The 21,969-nt window shown below is 36.9% G+C and overlaps 1 protein-coding gene across 1 annotated transcript in view; it reads right to left on the reverse strand.

Moving 5' to 3' along the window:
* Window positions 1-6,041: 6,041 nt before the first annotated feature.
* The window catches only part of LOC106966922 (thymocyte nuclear protein 1-like), a 191,255-nt gene continuing 175,327 nt past the window's right edge, over window positions 6,042-21,969 (reverse strand). Inside the window, exons 4-5 of the mRNA XM_053203618.1 lie at window positions 6,370-6,776; window positions 6,042-6,138 (exon numbers count right to left, since the gene is read on the reverse strand). Coding sequence (XP_053059593.1) covers window positions 6,042-6,138; window positions 6,370-6,776 — 504 coding nt within the window. The remainder of the gene's footprint in view (window positions 6,139-6,369; window positions 6,777-21,969) is intronic.

Genomic DNA, 21,969 nt, shown 5'->3' on the forward strand with positions numbered 1-21,969 from the left:
TTCATCTAAAAGATTAATAGGGATGGTATGAAAAAAATGGTAAAGATCTTGGGCTTGTCAGAAGAACTAGTTCTAAATATTTCTCTGAATATCTTTTTTTAAAATTTTTATTTATTTTTGAGAGAGAGAGAGAGAGAGAGATCACGTGCGAGAGCAAGTGGGGGAGGGGCAGAGAGCTGGAGACACAGAATTCAAAGCAGGCTCCAGGCTCTGAGCTGTCATCACAGAGCCCAACGCGTCTGCTCAAATTCACAAACCGTGAGATCATGACCTGAGCTGAATTTGGATACTTAACTGACTGAGCCACCCAGGCACCCCTCTCTGAATATCTTTAATTCCCAGATTTATCAGTTATAAAACAGTAACAAGAAAAGGCTATACCTCAAAAGATCGTTATAAGAATTGTTAGAGAGTACAGATAAATTTTTTAGGTATGCACCTATTTAACTCATAGTAAATGCAGAATAAATAATAGTGCTATTTTATGGGCATCACATTTTTACTGGGTAATGTTCAGATACGGGAAGAACATGATAACCTTTACTCAGTTTTTTTTTTCCTTTTACATATAACAGGAGAACCTCACCAACTGGTAGTCAAATGAAGCCCACAGATCTTCAGTCAACTTCTAAACTGTAAATCCACCTGTGTTGGTGAAAGTAGGGAGGTCATATTAAACAAAGAAATCATCGAGGAGAAAAGTGACTTGTTAACACCACTTTACTTCCCTCATTACCAAACCAAAGAACAGATACACTCTAAAGAGTAATATAGACTACCAGTATCTCAACCATTGCTGTAATCCTTATGTAATAACTGCATTAAAGCACATTATCTCCTTTACAACGCGCAGTGATAAACTCTGTTAATCAATTATCTTGGTTCTTATATACTTAGACCCTTTGAGGCAATTTGTTTTTACTGGAATGGTTAGCAGTTTGTCTTTTATCCCATACAAGTGTGTGTATGCGGTGCCAGGTGGCATAGTCAGTTAAGTTTCCAACTCTTGATTTTGGCTGTGGTCATGATCTTATAGTTTCTGAGATCAATAAATAAATAAATAAACATTTAAAAAGAAAACAAACAAGTGTGTGAATTTCCCTACATTTTGCGATAGCAATTTCACAGAGATAGGTATCTAAAATTGCCAACAGTGCCACAACTGATGCATTACACTGACGGCAGGATGAGTGAGCATGGCTGAGAATGGAACGAGTGGAAAGCATAGGCTTTCAGTTTGTGCAATCATGTAAAGGGCTGTAGATGAACTCGTGGACCACTAGCTTAAATAAAATCATTGTTGGGACAATCAACATTGAAGTCCTTAGATATCAGTGAATGGGGTTATTTGGAGTCATTTCCAAGGTCAGAGATAATCTTAGGCCATTCCACCAAGCAATAGGTGTAATAAAAAATGACTACCTCGACTACTTGGAAAGGATCATATTTTGGTATATTCTCACCGGTAGCAATAAAAAATAGAATCTGTCAGAAACTTGATGCAGAGATTATTCAGTGACCAGAAGGTTTAAGAATAGTTAACCTTTCTTCTTGGTCCTTATTCATTAGTTAATAAGGTCCATAGCTAATATGGATTTATTTGGGCACTTCCCAAAGTGGAACAACTCAACATAGTGTTGGTTTTCTGGAATAAAGCACTGCCACAATCTATTCTGCTGTATCTTTTAAAAGGAAAGTAATGACCTCTCCTTGGTCTCTGATAAGGTATGAGAGTCTGACTATGTCACTGTAGAAACTTAGACTCAGAGCTCGAAATTGAAGCCAATCACCTATTTGTTCTAACACCCTTTCATGTGCATATTGTTTATGCCTTTGTCTTTTGCCCTACAATTACAAAGTTGAGTATAGTGACCAAGGTCATATGTATCACATAGTCTAAAATATTTACTGTCTTGCTCATCATAGAAATGTTTGCCAAGTCCTTGTCTGAATGAAGCAAACCCCTCATTACAAGTTCTGAGAGGGATCCATAGAGACTATTTTGTCTATCAGAAAGGCTACCAAAATGAGAATACATAGAAGAGATGGAGTTTAGGCACAGTTCAGGCACCATGGGAAGCTGTGAAGGAAATACCTTTTTCACCATAGGTTGAAAACCATAGGTTTTCAATTTTTGTTTGTTTGTTTCTTTAATATTTGCTTATTTTGAGACAGAGCAGGAGAGGGATGGAGAGAGAGTGAGAGAGAATCCCAAGCAGGCTCCACACTGCCCACACAGAGCCCAATACAGGGCTTGCAAATTGTGAGATCATGACCTGAGCCAAACTCAAGAGCCAGATGCTTAACTGACCGAACCACCCAGGCACCCTTCAGTTCTTGTTTTGAATGTCCTATGCTACTTGTTTTTTGTTTTTCTTTTTGATGGAACAATGATCTTTCTATAGCCAATGCTCTGTACTTATCAAAATATTTATATTAATTAACATGTGTAAATATTTTAGTAATGGGATTATTGCATATTTATCTTGTAAAATCAATTCATAACACATATGGACTAGGTCTAACTATTACCAAAAAAAGACTTGCATAATTAAGTGAAACTGTAGTTTTAAGAGCTATAGAAGCTTTTGCTAAAAATTGAATAATGAAGGGAATTAAAAATAAGAGCCTGGGAAATGCAGAGTTCTTTGTGAAAAAGTAAATTAACACTATAATATATTTAATTACCAAGTATCTCAAGCATTAATAAAAAGATAGAGAATAGTCCAGCAATGCTTATATACACTTGTACATCATTTTCTTTAGGTCTATTTTTTAATAAAATAAAATATTCCAATTACAGATGAATTCCCATGCATGATTTTTTACTTTCACAATACATGAACATACTTGCTAATTATGTACAGTATTGTTTTCAAGTTTTAGTTTTATGTAAATGGTATTATGCTTTATGTATCCTTTAAAAATGTCTTAAATGCAATTTGATGAAATCCATTCACATTGCTAGATACAGTTTATTCATTTTATCTGTTGTGCGGTCTATTGTCATATGACTAATATAAATAATAACAGATAAAAATTACTATATGCTATGTCTCTTACTCTACTCTGAAGTCTATTTATGTAAAACATCCTACAAAAAATAAGAAGCTGGCACAATTTTTACCTCCATTTTACAAATGAAGAAACTGAAGCATAGAGCTACATTTTGCCCAAAGTTGATAGAGCTGGACTTCACACACTGGCAGGGTGACTCAAAAAAAAAAAATCATTCTAAATCACTATGCCAAAACTGCCCGGCTTAAGCACAATTTAAATATTTGTTCTGCTTTTAATGGGAAATTTGGTTGATTATGATATTTGCTATTATAGACAATGCTATAATAAACATGTTGGAGCTGGTCTTCTTATGCTACTGTGAAAATTTCTCTATGTATATATAAGAAAATATATTTGGTATTTGTAGACTTAAATATTTTTCACCAAATCAGATAAATTTAAAGGGATATCTGGCTTTGCAAATAGTTATTCCTTTAAATACTAGTATGTTTCAGCCATTCTTCTTATGTTTATTGATAATTCATATTTATGCTTCTAAGAATTCTTTGGTCTCTTCATTTACACATGTTCCTATTTCTTTTTCTATTTATTTGGTTTTTTTTAGTAATCTGTACACCCAACGTGGGGCTCAAACTCACAACCTCAAGATCAAGAATCATATGCTCTTCTGAGTGGGCCAGCCAGGCACCTCTCCTATTACTTTTTCTTAAACTTTTGAAATTGTGGCGCTTTAAAAATACACTATAAATAGTTTTTAGCTTGTCAAATTTATAAATGGTTTCTCTGTTATTTGCTTTTAGTTTTATTGTATGTTTAGTTCAACAGAAATTTGTAATTTCAGTGTAGTCAAATTTATCTACTTTTTATGGCTATGTTGTTTTTCTCATGTAAAAAAAATAGTTCTTCCTTCCAATCATAAGATATTATTTTGTATTTTCTTCAAAAACTTCAAACTGATATTTTCCATATTAGATTTTCATCCTCCTGTATTTGATTTTTTCCATTTTATTGAAAAATAACTGACACACATCACTGTATAGGTTTAAGCATTATGGTTTGAATTACATTATTGTGAAATGATTATAACAGTTCAGTTAACGTTCATCTCATCTAGTTACAATGAAGAAAGGAAAAAATGCCCTTGTGATCTTAGGCTTTACTCTCTTACAACTTCTCTATGTATCATACAGCAGTGTTATCTATAGTCATCATCTTGTACATTCATCCCTATGCTTATTTGTTATATAACTGGAAGATTGTTGCTTTTGATCACCTTTTTCAAGTTCTCCCTCCCATCACCCCATTGCCTTCTGCTAACTTAGGGTTCAGTTTGTTATTCTTTCTCTAGTTCCTTAAGACATAAAGTGAGGTTGTTTATTTGGGATCTTTCTTGCTTCTTGATGTAGATATTCATTGCTATGAATTTCTCTCTTAAAACTGCTTTCACTGTAGCCCATAAGGTCTGGTATGTTGTGTTTCCATTTTTGTTTGCCTCAATTTTTTCTTAATTTCCCCTGTAATTTCTTCTTTGATCTATTGGTTATTCAGGGAAATGTTTATCTTCCATGTGTTCATGAATTTTTTAGTTTTCTTCTTTTATTGATTTCTAGACTTATGCCATTGTTGTCAGAGAAGATGCTTGGTATAATTTCAATTTTGAATTTGCTATGACACGTCTTATGGCCTAACATATGATCTATCGTAGAAAATGTTCCATGGGCACTTGAGAAGAACACATATTCTGCTGTTGCTGGCTTGAATGCTCTGGATATGTCTGTTAGGTCCTTTGGTCTACAGTGTCGCTCAAATCCACAGTTTCCTTATTGTTTAACTGACTGGTTATGGTCTATCCATTGTTGAGACTGAGGTACTAAAGTTCCCAATTCTCATTGTATTTCTTTATTTCTCCTTTTAACTTTGTTAACTTTGCTTTAAATATTTAGGTGCTCCAGTGTTGGGAACATAGATATTGACAATTATTATAGCTTCTTGTTATTGACCCTCCTATCATTATACCTTGGTTTTCTTTGCCTCTTTTTTCCATTTTAGTTTAAAGTATATTTTGTCTGGGGGCGCCTGGGTGGCTCAGTCGGTTAAACATCTGACTTTGGCTCAGGTCATGATCTCACAGTTCATGAGTTCAAGCCTCACATCAGGCTCTGTGTTGACAGCTCAGAGCCTGGAGCCTGCTTCGGATTCTGTGTCTCTCTCACTCTCTGCCCCTCCCTGGCTCACACTCTGTCTCTCTGTCTCTCAAAAATGAATAAATGTTAAAAAAAAATTTAGTATATTTTGTCTGATATAAACTTACCACAGATTCCCCTGCAATGTCTGTGGTGCAAGATCCAGTAGAAACTCCCACAAAGTGACCCACATGCTTGGGAAGGCTAGCTGTTCCCCCTGGGTTTTCATTTCCCACCAGAGGAACTAAAGACTCCTTTGAGTTCACTGCATGATCTGCACAGGCTGAGGAAAGGGCAATGTGGTCAAAGTGTAGCCTCTTCTCCTTCCCTTCTAGTGCAATCCGTCTTGTTTCTGAGGGGGGGATGCTTCAGCCTCACCCCTGTGATTTAGGATTGTTTCGGCAGTGTCTTGTTCCTCAGTAGATATTAACTCTTCTTCTTGTGAGAGAGATCAAAGTCAGGAACAGCCAAGATGTAGCCATCTTGGTGATGTCACTTGTATTAGATTTTTAAGTATGGCATAGAATATGGCTCCATTTCCTTCCTAAAACTATATGCAATGAAATCACTTATCTGGTAACACTAAATGATGAAACCATCCTTTACACATTTATTTATTAAGATATGATAGATTGATAGGTTTATTTTTAAGTTCTTCAGTGTATTACTTTCTTTTTTTTTGATATTAATGTTTTATTGAAAAAGGTACATGAAAACCACCCATGTATACAATCCCAGGTGAACATAATAAGCAAGCCTCCTTACACCTTCTTTTGTCTTCTAAAAGCTTAACTTCTTTGGAGTAATGTTTTGCACATTTCAGCAATAGTATCCCAGTTAACTTGGTTCCTTTTTCTCCAGGTTCAAAATAAAATCAAACTCCTCTAGAGTCAGGGGATGAATTGAGAGTCTCTGGCGAGTAAAGAGAGCCATACATATATTTTTTTAATGTTTCGGGTTTTTATTTAAATTCCAGTTAGTTAACATATAGTGTAATATTAGTTTCAGGAGTATAATTTAGTGATTCATCACATACATACGACATCCAGTGCTCATCACAAGTGCGCTCCTTAATCCCCATCACCCATTTAGCCCATCCCACACCCACCTCCCCTCCAGCAACTCTCAGTTTGTTCTGTGTAGTTAAGAGTCTCTTTTATGGTTTGCCTCTCTAAGAGAGCCATATTTTTTAAGGGCTTGGTGATGAGTTTTGAGCTCAGCCAGGGTAATGAAATGCTTCATCATTGAAACAAACTGTACATCTACCAAGGACCATTTGGGATTGTCTTCTTTGCTGTATGGGTCATAATGGGGATTGTTTTTCTCAAAATGTGTGTGGTCTGGGTAAGCCTCCTTCATAAGCTTCACAAGTTCTGTGATGCCCGGCTTTTTGCAGTTGCTATGGTAGAAGAAGTCTTCTCCCTCCAGCTTCATGGCTGGAAGGAAGTTCCAGGCCTGTCTTGGTAGTTTCAAACACCATCCCAGCATCCCAGTCTGCTTGGACTGTGCTTTAAGATCCTCAGTACTGAACTTTACATCTAGGCCTCTGTCTGATTGGCTTTCTGACTCTGACTTGCATTAGCCAGGAACTGATTCCTCCCACAATTTTTAAGGGCTGGTCTTCCTAGGGCTAGAGTTACCCACTTTAGCTGATGTCTCTGCTGGAATCTTGTTTTTCCTGCTGGCCTCTTACTGTCTGGCCCAGTAGGCTCAGCAGCCCAGCCAGCCTCTTCCGGGGCCAGCCTCTTCCGGGTCTCCCTGTGGGGATGTTCTCTCGAAGCACTGACCCTACCACCCAGCAGACCTATGACTTTTATCTTTTTTATTTATTACAGCTTTATAATAAGCCTTGATATTTGGTAGGATAAGCCTCCTCATTTTGTTAATCTTTCTCATGGATGTCTTGGATATCTTAAGATCTTATATTTCGTAAATATTTAAAAAAATCTTTCTAAACTATCAACTAGAATTTCACTGACATTGTAGAGTAATTATTTATATGGACTATTGTCATCCATAATCATTGTATACTTCTGAATTTAGTTATTCTATTATTATTTCCATAGTTTTATGTTTTTTTCTTAAATTCTTACAGGACTTTATTGTCATTATTACATATAATGTTTGTTGTTATTATGAATGGCATTTTTAAAAATCTGGTATTTACTAATGTGGAATCAATAAGTGTGTACCTCTCAGAAATACCTTTAAGAACGAACTTGTTGGAGACGTCTGGGTGGCTTAGTCGGTTGAGTGTCTGACTTTGGCTCAGGTCATCATATCACCACTCGTGAATTTGAGCCCCCACATCAGGCTCTGTGCTGACAGCTTAGAGCCTGAAGCCTGCTTCAGATTCTGTGTCTCCCTCTCTTTCTGCCCCTCCCCCTGCCCACACTCTGTCTCTCTCTTGAAAATAAACATTAAAAATATGTTTTCTAATAAAAAAAGAATGAACCTGTTGCATAGTGTTCAGTCAGATAACAGCCTAAGTTGTCTACCTCTGGGATCCATTACAGTATTTGAGTCAGATACACACTCTCCCTAGGCAGCCCCCAGCCAATGACTGAGCATGATTAGCATATTAGGGCCTCGTGTTGATTTCTCTACACAATACTTCTCTATAGGCAATTTTTGCCCTACAGCTCTCTGCTGGGCTGCCTACAGCTTTTTTAGAGCTGCATTGGTCTTTTGCAGTTCTTTGTCCTATTTTTTTTATATTTGTGAAGGAACAGCAAATTTCATAAAAATAGGGCTTAGTTTAAAATATTTCCATAAATTTATAATCTGAAAAGCTCTCATTGTGCTAATTAAATAATCTGTAACCTCTTTGTCATCAGCATTCTATCAACAGAATTCATAATGTGATGGGACTTTCCATGTCCCAAGATTCAATTTATCATGCTGGGTTTTCACCAGAGGGAATGAAGGTTTCATGAACCATGGTCAAAAATCATCTGATTACATCTCAGTCCCAAACCCAACTTGCCTTTCCCAACCCAGAACACATTTTTATTTCCAGTTGGAACAAATGTGATCTGCCAAAGAATTTGAGTTCATATTGTTACTGAAATATAGGAAACTTATAGGAAAGTACATGAGAAATCATTAAAATGCACTCGTAAATTTTCATATTGTCAAATTTAGAGAAATATAATACAGGTTAATTAAGCCAGGGGATATGAATACTGCACCAAAAATTCAGTTTACATCCAGGTTACTGATGCAAACATTTGTTACCACATATGGCTTTAAATATTTCAAGACATTGGATTTGATGTTTATACCCCACAGTGTGTGAATCTTCCATATGGTGGCTTCCTATTATACATATTATTTGAGTTATATGGTTGAGTGATAGAAGTTTTTATTTCAAATGCTAGTGGATGTATTCATGTATACACACACACACACACACACACACACATGCCTATGCCTACAAATTTACACAAGGTTTAGAGCTTATCATGAGCCTTTGAGACCAACAAAATAGCCCTAGCTATCAGTCTAAATAGATGTTGGAGATATGTTTTAGCAAAGTATAGAATTCTTTTTGTAGGCTATTTTATTTAAGGGATACAATTCCAACTCAACATTGTCTTCAATGTTAATGGCAGTAAGTAATTTAAACTTTGCCTTGTTGCTTAAAAAACAGCTATATACCCAAGCTATGTACCCAACTTCATCATCTTCTTCTTGCTTTCTATATATTGAAGAAGCAAATATAATTAATGACTCATTTAGATTATCCAGTGAGTAAGAAGCTCTAGTTTTAGTGGGAAGTCTACAAAAATGGTAAAACAAAGAAGAGACTTGGGATTGCTTGCTCAGGGCCTATAGATAAATGCTTCACCTTACCAACAGAGTAGCATTTTCTGTGTTTCTTTTCTTGTTGACATGCCCTGAGACCAGAAGCCTGACAGTGTTTGACCATGCAGCAGTGGTAAGAAAAGTATGGTGTTATTTTAAAAGGACTTTTCAATTGTAACGAACCTTTTCAATTAATAGAAACATGACTAAAGGATTAAACAAAAACCAATGTCTTAAAGACTTAATACAAAATTCATCCAATAATCTGAAATGATGTATTTTGAATACTCATCACACAAATACTCAAAAAATAGATTTTTAATATTTATTTATTTATTTATTTATTTTACATAAAGTGCTCAGCCTAGAATGCAAGCATCCATTTCTCTTTGTGCTTAGTAATGGTGGACCTTTGTAATCAGGGATTCTTAAAAATAAAAGATTGGGGAAGTGCCCCCGCAGGGGTATCATATATGTGAGGAGAGATGATAGACAGATAGATAGATAGATAGATCTCTGTTTCTGCAATGATAAGTGTAACTTCTACTCACCAAGACCTCTTAGGAAACAAAAATTCTCAGAGTTCAGACATCTCAGTTTACCATAATGTTAACCACTCTTCCTTGCTTACTAGCAGTTGCAGAAACAATTGTACCACATGCAAGACAAAGAATAAATAACCAAGAATTTGGTTACTTAAGAGGCACTTGCTCTTACAGAAACTCACACAAACAAATTGATTGGAGTTGATCTACATAAGGATATGGGTTGACATTGCACGGGTCAAGACCAACTGCAAATTTTACGTCACCTGTAAAGCATTAGCTCCTGTTTCCCTTTCTCAGAGCCCCAGCTTTTCTATGGTGACAGAAGAGGTAGATCTTGGGATGACCAGATTGCTTTGTCTAACAAATGGGGCATTTATGCTGCAACAAATATCCCTTCACTTAATAATGGTAGTCATTCACCTCTGGTGCAAGTGACAGTAACTGAGATTTTTTTTTTCCAGCAAACCGATAATGGAGAAAATTTAATCCAAATGAGAAATGGGCAAAGACCATAACTGAAGTAGAAATTTTTTACAGATGAGGGAGAGTTAGAAGAGAAGGGCATGTTTACATGTAGTCTGCCTCTGAATAAATATAAATAATAACATGAATTGAGTTTAAACTTATGTGGATAATAACTATGGAAAAGAAAATTGCCTCTTAGGTTAATTGTTGCCAGATGCTCCTATTTGTAAGTAGTATAATCCAGTGCTACCAAATTTGCTACTGTAATCTGACTGATGTTTTAATGGATTATATAAAACTAATTAGTCAAATCAGGATATATGAGAGACACTAACTACTTTTTATAATTTGTTTTCATATTAAATTTCCATTCTTGGGAATATATTATCTTCTAAACAGTCATTTAAGTACTTTTTGTGTGATATATGACACAAAGATCTAGCTTTAAACATAACATTCTATTGTCCCATTTGTTAATATTACTGAAAAAAACATTAGCAATATTTATTTTTCCTAGGTATATTTTCCAACATTTTCTCCATTAGTATGAGCTTTATAGTGTTTGCCTTATACTAGTATATAGGAAAAGACACACTTTATTCACAGTTACATTTCTAACGACACATACAACGTTTGGCTTTGTACCTATTACATATTAAGAAGATAGGTTATCATTTAGCTATGTTAAAATTATAATACTGCCAAAAAATTTAAAATATTCCATCTTTAACATTCTTTCACTTTATACTTTAAAAAATCAGATGGCTTATTTGAATATATTGTACATTTTTTATAGCTAACAAAATCATAGAGACTATTTCAGCCTATAACTTGTAAGCACAGCACCATAAGTAACACTTTAATTGTGTACATTGGCTTTATTTCCAACACATGAAAAATATTTACTAGTTTTACTATACTGTTATACTCACACTTGATGTCACTATCTTCATTTGTATAGTAAACCCTGTCTCTTGCTCAGCCCAAGCTCATTGCTCCAGAAATAATCCCTTCTTTACCTTACATCATCACTTTCCCACTCTACTGGATCATTCCCATCAACATGTACATAGACTGTTATCTCTTTAAAAAAAATGGTTTTCAGACTCCACTTTCTCTGTGAAATATTTTCCTATTATTCTGCTCCCCTTTGTAGTAAAACACTGAAAATATGTGTTGTTTCCCCCCTTCTCACATGTTCCCACTTCATTATGTTTTTCCTCATCATCTATTAAAAATGGTGTCATCAAGATCACTATCAAAGTAACTAAAGTCAATTTACTTGACCCGTAGGTAGCATTTGAAATAGATTACCATACCCTTCTTCTTTATCTACTTTCCCACATTTTTTCCAAGACTTTACTCTCCAGGGATTTACCCTACCTCAGTGGTCATTCCATCTCAGTCCCCCCCTTGCTGGCTCTTCTTCTTCTCCCCAGTCTCTAAATTAGAACATTTCCAGTCTCAGTCTTTGGTCTTCTTCTTTTCTTTATGCTCATTCTGATGGATATCTCATCTATTTTCATGGCTTTAAAAATTAGTATATGCAGAAGACTTCTAAAGTTACACCTCTTATCCACAGTGCTCCAACAGACTGCAGACCTATAAATCTAGTTGTCTACTTGACGTCTCTACTGGATGTCTAGTTGACATCTCAAACTGAACATACTTCAGAATGAATCCAGTCTCAATTACCCCTCCCCATATCAGCCCCACATACAGGTCATGCCCACTATTTTCCAGCACTTACACCAACATAAGTGGAAACATCCTTGAATCCCCATTTTCTCTTACAAACTACACCCAATATATCAGAACATTTGTTGTCTTTAACTTCAAAATATATTCAAAATCCAAATATTTCTCATCACCTGTGATCACAATTGATTCCCCGGATTACAACAGTCTCCCAACTAATTGCTGCACTTTTGTCCATTAGAGTCTATTATCAACACAAGCGCCAGAATTTTTTGGGAAACACTCTTAGAATTGGCACCTTTAGGGGCAAGGGATGGTGAGACCATCTTTAGGCAAAGGGAAACGTTGCACTGTGATACAGTCTCAGGAAAGGTCACTCAGTCCCACAAGAACCTCTGAAACTTGAGTGGCCCTTCTGGGTGGTCTCAAGGTGGATGAGAAGTGGCAGAGCCTTTAGCGCCCCATTAACCACTAATGAATGTAGGCTGCCCTCAGAGCAGAGTGAGACTTGGGTGAACGGGCCCCCTCCAGCTGAGGGCAAGCAGAGGAAAGTGTCATAGTTGGAAGCTATCAGGCAGCAGCACAAACAGCAAGTGCAGAATGAGTCCTCCAGTTCTGAAGGGAAATGTGGTTGGAGCATCACAGTATCTACCATACGATCCGTTGAAAACCACTGGTCTTAAGAAAACAATTAGGAGAGGAAGCAAGTGGAATTGGGCCAAGTTGAAATTTTAGAAGAGAATATTGCTAGGTTAGCTGACAAAATATAAATTCCATCTGTTCCTATGAACTTCAACTGTACTGTTTACAAAAACTGTGAATTGTAAGGTACTTTCAAATGGGCATATATATGATTAATGATTCAAGAGAGAGTAAGTCTGAAGGTGTCAACTATGTGATAGGAATTTAATCATTCAGTGGCTTCAGGAAGGTTCCTTTATTACTAGATATCTTTCTACTTTGTTTCTTTCTGCATGAAATCAGTTCCAAAAGTAGTCATTCGTTCCTTCAGCTTATATTTTTCTTTTGTTTAAAAATATATGCACTCTACAAAGGAAAACTCATTAAACCCTTTTGGTCACTACTATTCATTTTTTATCAAAACTGTCAACATTCTATAAGACTATTGACCCTTTATGTACTAGATGCTGTGTGAGGTTGTGAGCTTACGGAGGTGAATGAATTTCTAAATGATTTCAAGGAACTCTGCAACTCAGTAATGGAAAAAAAGAGAAGGTAAAGGCACATTATTTCAATGCAGCTTGATATGTGCATCGACAGAGATTTGCCCAGGGTCCTGGTCAAAGGTCACCAGAGAGGAATCCTGGAGGACAAGTAGGGTTAATCAGTTGGAGACTAGAGGTGGAAGTAATATTTCAGGCAGAAAAAGCTGTCTGTAAAGGTTAGGAGGTCACAGAGGATACACAGCACACTGGAACTTACATGGATCCGTAGCCGTGGGACAGAGAGCCTGAGGAAGGCAAGCTGTGGTGGGAGGGAGGCTGGAGCCACAGATGGGAAGAAATGCAATCATACACAATTGGTTTTCAAACTCAGCATTTCTTTAGCAGAATAGGGAGCATTCTTGGAAGGAAAAATGAGTTGGAACATGACAATCAGAAATTGTAGATTTTTTTTCCTTTATTAATTTACAACATATTTAAAGCATACACATCCTCCTTTCCCAAATTCTCAAGAGATTCACAAAAAGTGAGTCTTTTTCTTGCATTTGTGACTGTTGCCTATACAGGGAATCCAGTGCAAGATACAGATATTCTTACCCTATGAAAATGCCACATATGTATGCATATAAAACTGTATGCTTGGGGCACCTGGATGGCTCAGTGGGTTAAGCGTTGACCTGAGCTGAAGTCGGATGCTTAACCAACTGAGCCACTGAGGCGCCCCTTAATGTCTTTATTTATTTTTGAAAGAGAGAGGGATGGGGAGAGAGGGGAAGACACAGAATCCGAAGCAGGCTCCAGGCTCTGCTCTGTTAGCATAGAGCTGCACATGGGGCTCGAACCCATGAGTCCTGAGTTCGTGACCCAAGCCGGAGTCAGATGCTTAATCGACTGAGACCCATCTTTGGCTCCAGTCATGATCTCATGATTTGTGAGTTGGATCCCTGCATTGAACTCCTAGCAGTCAGCACAGAGCCCACTTCGGATCCTCTGCTAACTTCTCTCTCTGACCTGCTCGCGCTCTCACACACTCTCTGTCTCAAAAATAAATAAGCATTTAAAAAAATGTTTAGGGGCGCCTGGGTGGCTCAGTAGGTTAAGCGTACGACTTCAGCTCAAGTCATGATTTCACATGACCTCAAGTCCCATGATGGGCTCTGTGCTGACAGCTCAGAGCCTGGAGCCTGCTTTGGATTCCTTGTCTCCCTCTCTCTCTGCTTCTCCCCTGATCATGCTCTGTCTTTCTGTCTCTCAAAAATAAATCAACATTTAAAAAATTTTAAAAATAAATAAAAATGTTTAAAAGAAAGCATGATATATAATTGTACAACTTCTAGATAACATAAAAGTGAAGACATCTTTTTATTTACTGTCTATTTATTTATTTTGAGAGAGAGAACATGAGTGGGGAAGGGGGAAGACAGAAGGAGAAAGAGAATCCCAAGCAGGTTCCGTGCTGTCAGCATAGAGCCCTGTGCAAGTTTCCATCTCACAAACTGAGATTGTGACCTGATCCAAAAATCAATGGTTGGATACTTAATGGATTGAGACACCCAGGCACCCCAAGTCACACTTTTCATATACTAGAGACATTACTGTCAGTTAGAAACAATCTTCAGAAGTCACTAGAGTACTGTAACATGTAAACCTACTTATTAACCACATTGAAATTAATTTATTAGTCTGTTTCATTCAGCACCATTCTGAGGGCATATGACCCAAGAGTCAGGCACACTCTTTTACCTAAACAAATACCCAAGGTGAGTTTCCTGACCTTTCAAAAGGAAAGTAAAACAAGAAGTAAAGGAAAACTTGGCTTATACCATTCATATATTTTTTTCTTATTGGGTCACATCTTTGATATATATATATACTTTTGTATTTATTCACCCAATCCTATTTGACACCGAGAAACCTTCTTAGGTGTTAAGGATGCAGTCATTTTCACTACTGTCATGGAGTTTACAATTGGGTGGTAAAGGACGTAATCACACATTATTGTATGTCATAACCAGAATATCACAATTCTGACTCAGTCATTTAAAAGTGTATATTTACACTAAATATCATATGTTAACTTTCAAACCCAGAAGTGATACATAAATTGACTAGCAATATCCAGGTATCAAGCCATATATCATCATTGTGTTGTAAAAATTACAAATTAACTCATAAGTTTCAGATATTACACTAAGTGAATGAATTAAATATTAGTAAATCCACAACCCTGGAATACTGGAATACAAAAATAAAATTTTGTTTTTATACAAATTAATAATGTATAAAAAAACCCAGAATCTTAAACACAGGCAATTTTGGATCTTTTTGCCACCTCCCCCCCCCCACCCCCACCCCACCCCTGCCCCAGGAGCTTGCTTAAATTCTGAATGATGGAATCTTACGTGGTACCAAAACATTGATTAGAAGAGAAGTCAACTGAGGCATAGGATGTTGGCTAAAACACCCCTTCATTTGTTCAACTTCAGCCACTCTTTCATGAGTTATGTGCCATTTATTAGCTTGCATGCCATTCTAGAGCACAGAAGTCTTTGGGGAGGTTATCTTTGGTCCTATCAGCCATATGTCCCTACACTGCTATTTTCTCTTGACTCTAAATGGGAAGGGGAACAAAATTTCCCACTGATTTCCAAATCTTTAAATCTATTTTGAGATTTCTACCTACAACGCTTCAGCTCAGGTCATGATCTCATGGTTCATGAGTTCAGGCCCTGCATCAGGCTCTGCCACTGACAGCTGGGAGCCTGGAGCCTGCTTCGGATTCTGTGTCTCCCTTTCCTTCTCTCTTCCCCCACGTGAACACTCTCTCTCTCTCTCTCTCTCTCTCTCTCTCTCAAATAAATAAAACACTTAAAATTTTTTTTTAATTTAGGATGTAAGCATTTAATCCAATGAGTATGCATCTACTGGTATAAATTAAGCCTACGCTGAAAGGTATAAAGAAGTGGCAAAGGAGAAATAAATGAAGACAAAGAAAAACCTTTAACTTTCTCACTATAACAAAAGATTTCCACTGTGATCCAGAACAAAAGGATAGCTTTTTCAAGTGCCAACTAGAGGAAAAGTCAAAAGAGTAAGTGTAATTATTTAATACAGTTCCATCAGTGACATTGATTAAATCTGTCTCCCCAATAAAGTCATTGTGACATCTCATAACTATAAAAGATGGCCCTCCTGTTTTAAGCAGCTATACTTACAACAGGTAAATGACTTTTTAAGCTGTTTTCACATTTGCTTCCAAATCCAGTGAGGACAAAACAGAAGGAAATAGGGCTATAATACCATCTGAGTGATTTACACTAGGCATAAGGAAAGGCACTATTCCCTGAAAGTTTATACACTCACAGAGAAAGGGGTTGCATGACCAGGGTGATATACATCTGGCCCTGCCCAGAAGCTGAGTGGTGTAATAAATCATTATTACGGGTGTCACCAAATGAATGAATTGGCAACTAGAATTAACATCATGTACTCTGGGAAGAGATTTGTGGCAGGAGGGGGAGGAGAACAAATATACTGGCCCTATTCTTACCAAATCGATACATAAATGCTACATCTGGGTTTCTTAACTTAGCATCCTAAAGCAACAATGTATGAGCTTTAGGAAATCTATAAATGCTTTGAAATTGAGTATAAACAATTTTAATGATTTTCTTTTTTTTTTTTAATCTTTATTTATTTTTGAGAGAGAGACATAGAGAATGAGCCAGGGAGGGCAGACAGAGAGAGAGAGAGAGGGAGGGAGAGAGAGAGAATCCTAAGCAGGCTCTGTACTATCAGCACACCAACCGATGGGGGGCTGAAATTCACAAACAGTGAGATCATAATCTTCCACACCCGCTCCCCCACCAGAATCTTCCCTTCTTTTCCACACGGGATGCTGACTTGCTTTTCCAGTATGCATTAACGTTTATTTATTTTTGAGACAGAGAGAGACAGAGCATGAACAGGGGAGAGTCAGAGAGAGGGAGACACAGAATCTGAAACAGGCTCCAGGCTCTGAGCTGTCAGCACAGAGCCTGACACGGGGCTCGAACTCACGGACCACAAAATCATGACCTGAGCCAAAGTTGGCCGCTTAACTGACTGAGCCACCCAGGTGCCCTGCTTTTGTAGTATGCATTAGAAAAGTGAGAGAAAAAAGGGAAATCCCTGTTTTCTAATACTAGACAATGGCAGAAACAGGATGGTGATCCGTACAAGAAGGGAAACAAATAAGGCCAACCCAAATCACTCCAATTTTTCCACTATTATTCATGATTGTAAAGGAATTGTTTAGCTCTAATCTTCAGTTTATTTACTTGTAAAATAAGGATAAGATTAGTATCTACTGCATCAGATTGCATAAGACTTTAATGAGATAACTAAAAACCTAAGCTTTGTACCTCGCACATAAAAAACTTAGTTTGGTGCCTAGCACAAAATAACAGTTTAATGGATGCCATGTGTTATATCATTTTCACTATTCTAGTATAAAAATAGAAACCATATTTATATAAATATATAATATTTTGGGGGGCGACTGGGTGGCTCAGTCGGTTGAGTGTCTGACTTCAGCTCGGGTCATGATCACACAGCTCATGAGTTCAAGCCCCGCGTAGGGCTCTGTGCTGACAGCTCAGATTCTGTGTCTCCCTCTCTCTCTCTGCCCCACCTCCCACTCGCGTTCTCTCTCTCAAAATAAATAAATAAACATTACAAAAAAATGTTTAATATTTTGGAATAAAAATTTCATAATTATTATAATTTTTAATAGATGTTTGTTCAGTGTTGCTGTACCTTAGTGATATCTAGAGATAAGTTTCTTAACAGTCACAGTTCCTTTTCCATCCGGTCTCACTTGGGTCATTCTCACATTTGCATTTTGGAATTGTTTTTTGTGAGCTAAATTAGTAAATCTTCTCAGGGGTAAAACAGAAGGGTTAAAAGATTTAAATTCCAATATCATCTGAATACATTGATCATTAAATTTATAATGATACAATTAAATGATAAAATCATAAAAGTTGGGGGGCATTTGGCTGGCTCAGTCGGTAGAACATGTGATTCTTGATCTCAGGGTTGTGAGTTCGAGCCCCACATTGGGCACAGAGATCAGTTAAAAAAAATCATAAAGCTTAGAAGAACTTTGAATAGTTGTGGGGTTTTTTCTTTTTCTTTTTTTTTTTTTTTTTAGTCTATTGCATTATCTTCATGTAGGGCATAATGAAGTGAAAACACTTTGCAGACAAAAGATGATCAAATATTTAAATGCCTTTACAAAAGGAGATAAAAAGTCTGCCTCATCAAGCCATTCTAGGGTCTAAAAACAAAATGCCTAAACTAAGGAGCCTCTGCTGCTGTTCAAAAGCTGTTTTATGTCCCCCCCCCCCTCCCGCAAAGGCCAGGGAAAACAGTTCCTACTCTGAATGCAAGAAGATATGAAAACAAAATTGTTGCTTCCATTGTTAAGCACACTTTCTAAATTCTACCTAAACATTTGCAACTAATAGCAGATATTGTAAGACCTATGATTTGAATAATTACCTTTAATAGTAGTAAATGTTAGGTCTCTTCAATTTCTCAGCTGTGAAATTTTGTGAGTCACTCACTGCATGCAACTTCACACATTTATATCCTTTATTTTTATAGATTTTCTGAAACCCAACTTCTTCAATTATCCCTTTTTTTCTGATTTATGTTTAATATAATTAAAGTAGATATTGTTCTTCTCTTCAATGTGACATTTTCCTGCCATACTTGACTCAAAAATGGACTGCTTTTAACAGAGCTAGCGATATGTTGGAAACAAAATCAACTAGACCATTACAAACACAAATACTTAAATGCTCAGTTTTATTTTCTTCTTGTAAGCCGCTAACAAAAAGGATAATTACAGAGACAACCAATCTAAATTAAAAAAGAAGTATTTTGTTGGGAAAAAAAAGACCCAAGATTGAGACATATCCCCAGAATTAATGAGCGGTCTGACCTCATTAACATCTTCTAATTTCAATTTATTTATCCTCAAAATAGCATATATGTTTCACTTGTGTTACCCTTTCATAAGATTTTAAGGTGAATTTCAGTTTAGACAATAGGAAACATTCACAACTCTGATCTTTACTATGATTGTTGTTACTACATAAGTACTCTACTTTACCAAATCAAATGTATATGCTATATACAAGTTGTCTTTATTAAAATTCCAACAATAGCCTATTCTAATTTCGAAGATTAAAAATAATACTTTCTCTGACAATTTCATGAAGTAACGAAGAAGATGCTTTCTATGAGTGATGACGCTTCCTCTGCAAATAACATGGCACACAAATCAAAATGGCTTAAGCTATATGAAAAAGTCATTATCTCATTTACTGGAAGTCTCAAGGTCATGCAGGAGCATCCTTGCTCTGCCGTGGTATTATTATTCGTGGTATGAAAAGGTTAGTGTCCCAGTTCCATGCAACAATGCTGGGAAAGGCATTGTCTAATGGGGGCAGTAACAATATCATTTGCCAACAACACTCTCTTCCCATCTGTTGGCCAACATTTTGCCAAATGTCTTATGTCCATCCAGTTAGTGGCAATGGCAATGGGATTATCATAATTGGTTATGCTAGGGTGTCCAATGCAATAGCTGGTAGCCACATGTGTCTATTAAAGTGAAATTCATAGTAATTTTTAAAATGACTGAATGGATGAATGAATTGACAGTAATTAAATTAAATTAAATTTAAAGTTTAGTTTTGCGGTCTTACTTGCCACATTGCAAATACTCAATAGCCCCATGAGGCTAACGGCTACTATATTGGGCAGCGTAGAAACAGAATATTTCTCTCATCACAGAAATTCCCATTGGACAGTGTGGGAACTTTAGATAAATCAGGATTCACCTCTGAGCTAGAGCAAGGATCAACTTTGCTGAAAGCTGGATATCTGAACAAATTGTGTTTCCATCTACCAAGGAATAAATAAACATTGTATTTGGGCATATGACATGCTATATCTACTACATAATTTTTTGAGGAACACATTGTCACATCACACAAGCCTTACTATCAGCACTTCATATCCTGTATACCTCTCCCCTGCACTATATTTTAGGTGGCACGTGGACAAGTGGCAGGGAGATTTACATAATGATAATATCTGTCAATTAGAGTTGGCTCAATAAATTGGACATAAGACAACTACTTAAAACTAAAAATTAAAAAAAATGTCTGAGAAGGTAGCATAGAAAAATATATGAATGAATTATACCACTCTCCATAGCAAAGTAAATGTGTCCATATTTTAATTTCTGCATGGTTTTTCTTTCATTTTGCCAGATATCAAATGAAAACGTATTTTATATTTAGGAAGTATAGCCTATTGTTTAAAACTAATGGTCGGCTTTATCTATAGGGAGAAATTTATAAGAGTCCAATGGAAAATTGATTCCTACATAGCTTACTTCCTGTCTTCAAGGCAAATTAACTATCTAACATGAAGAAATGTGATTCCCAAGGCATTCCAGTTTGCATGTAGCAGTCTCGATAGCTTCTCTTGCTGCTTCACTATGCCCCTCTCCATCAAAGGGAAGATACCAACTAGGAATACTGGAATAGTCCCAAAATCCTACTGAACTACTCGTGTTATTACAAAGTCTAAGACGAAGAATAATGGTTTGATAATTATTGAAGACGTTCTAATATAAATGGAACAATAGATGTTGGTTATGTTCGAGTTATAAAAAAAAATTGAATGGAAAAAAAATTGAATGGAGATTCCAGGAGAAAATGTTAGAATGCTTTCTGGTAGCTGAGATAAAGGATGTTCTCTCTTACACAGGAAAGAAAAGCAGGGCAAATATACTTCTCAGGTCACAAAGCACTAAGGCAATTTACTCCTGTCCGTATTTTTATCAACGGTCCTTCATCTATAATCCCTGACCTCCGAGAAATTTGGGGCTTGGCGCATTCTCTCCCCAGCCTGAAGGTCATGCTCTGTTCTATTTGCTGTGACTGAAATAGCTGTGTGCTTTCATCCTAAATTCATGCTTTGGTTCCAGGACCATCTAAGCATCTGATTAGCTCCATCTTTTATCTCCCATCTCAGTGGCTTTAGACCTTCGGCCTCCCGTTTCTGATGTTCCCTACGCACTCAGATTGATACAGAGCAGCAAAACTGGCTTTAGAGCCCTGGGTGGGACAAACCTGGCTTCCTCGCAGTCTACTTAATACCTTGCCAAAAGAAGTCTAGTCTCTGGAGCATGATCAACCTTTTTTTAAATAGTGAGTTTAAGCTTTTCACTTATTTTGTGTCTCTCATCCATGCTTTATCACTAATTGAAATTAAAAAAAAAATAACTAAACAAAAAGGCTTGAGAGCATTTTAAAGGTCATAAGAGTGAAGGGGTGCCTGATAGCTCCATGGGCTAAAGGACCAACTCTTGATTTCAGCTCAGCTCATGATCTCGTGATGGTTCATGGGATTGATCCCGGTCTCATGCTCTGTGCTGACAGCATGGAGCCTGCTTGGGACTCTCTCTCTGCCAATTCCCCACTCACTCTCCATCAAAATAAATAAACTTAAAAACAGGTCACGAGAGTGAACTAATTTCTTTTTTTGTTTTTAATTTATTTTCCAATGTTTATTTATTTTTGAGAGAGAGACAGAGCACTGGCAGGGGAGGGGCAGAGAGAGAAGAAGATACAGAACATGAAGCAGGTTTCAGGCTCTGAGCTGTCAGCACACAGAGCCCGACGCGGGGCTCAAACCCATGAACCATGAGATCATGACCTGAGCAGAAGTCGGACACTCAACCGACTGAGTCACCCAGGTGCCCTGCCCTTTTTTAAAAATAGGTTTCATGCCCAGTGCAAAGTCCAATGCAGGGCTTGAATTCACGATCCTGAGATTAAGACCTGAGCTGAGATGAAGAGTCGGATGCTTAAGTGACTGAACCACCCAGGCGCCCCAAGAGTGAACTAATTTCTAACATTTCATATTACATACATTATAGCATAAATTGGTCTCCCCTGTTATTTTATGTTGTCAGATATTTTAAATTGTATTTAGGTT

The sequence above is a fragment of the Acinonyx jubatus genome, chromosome C1 (assembly GCF_027475565.1).
Source record: "Acinonyx jubatus isolate Ajub_Pintada_27869175 chromosome C1, VMU_Ajub_asm_v1.0, whole genome shotgun sequence".
Classification (NCBI taxonomy): Eukaryota; Metazoa; Chordata; class Mammalia; order Carnivora; family Felidae; genus Acinonyx; species Acinonyx jubatus.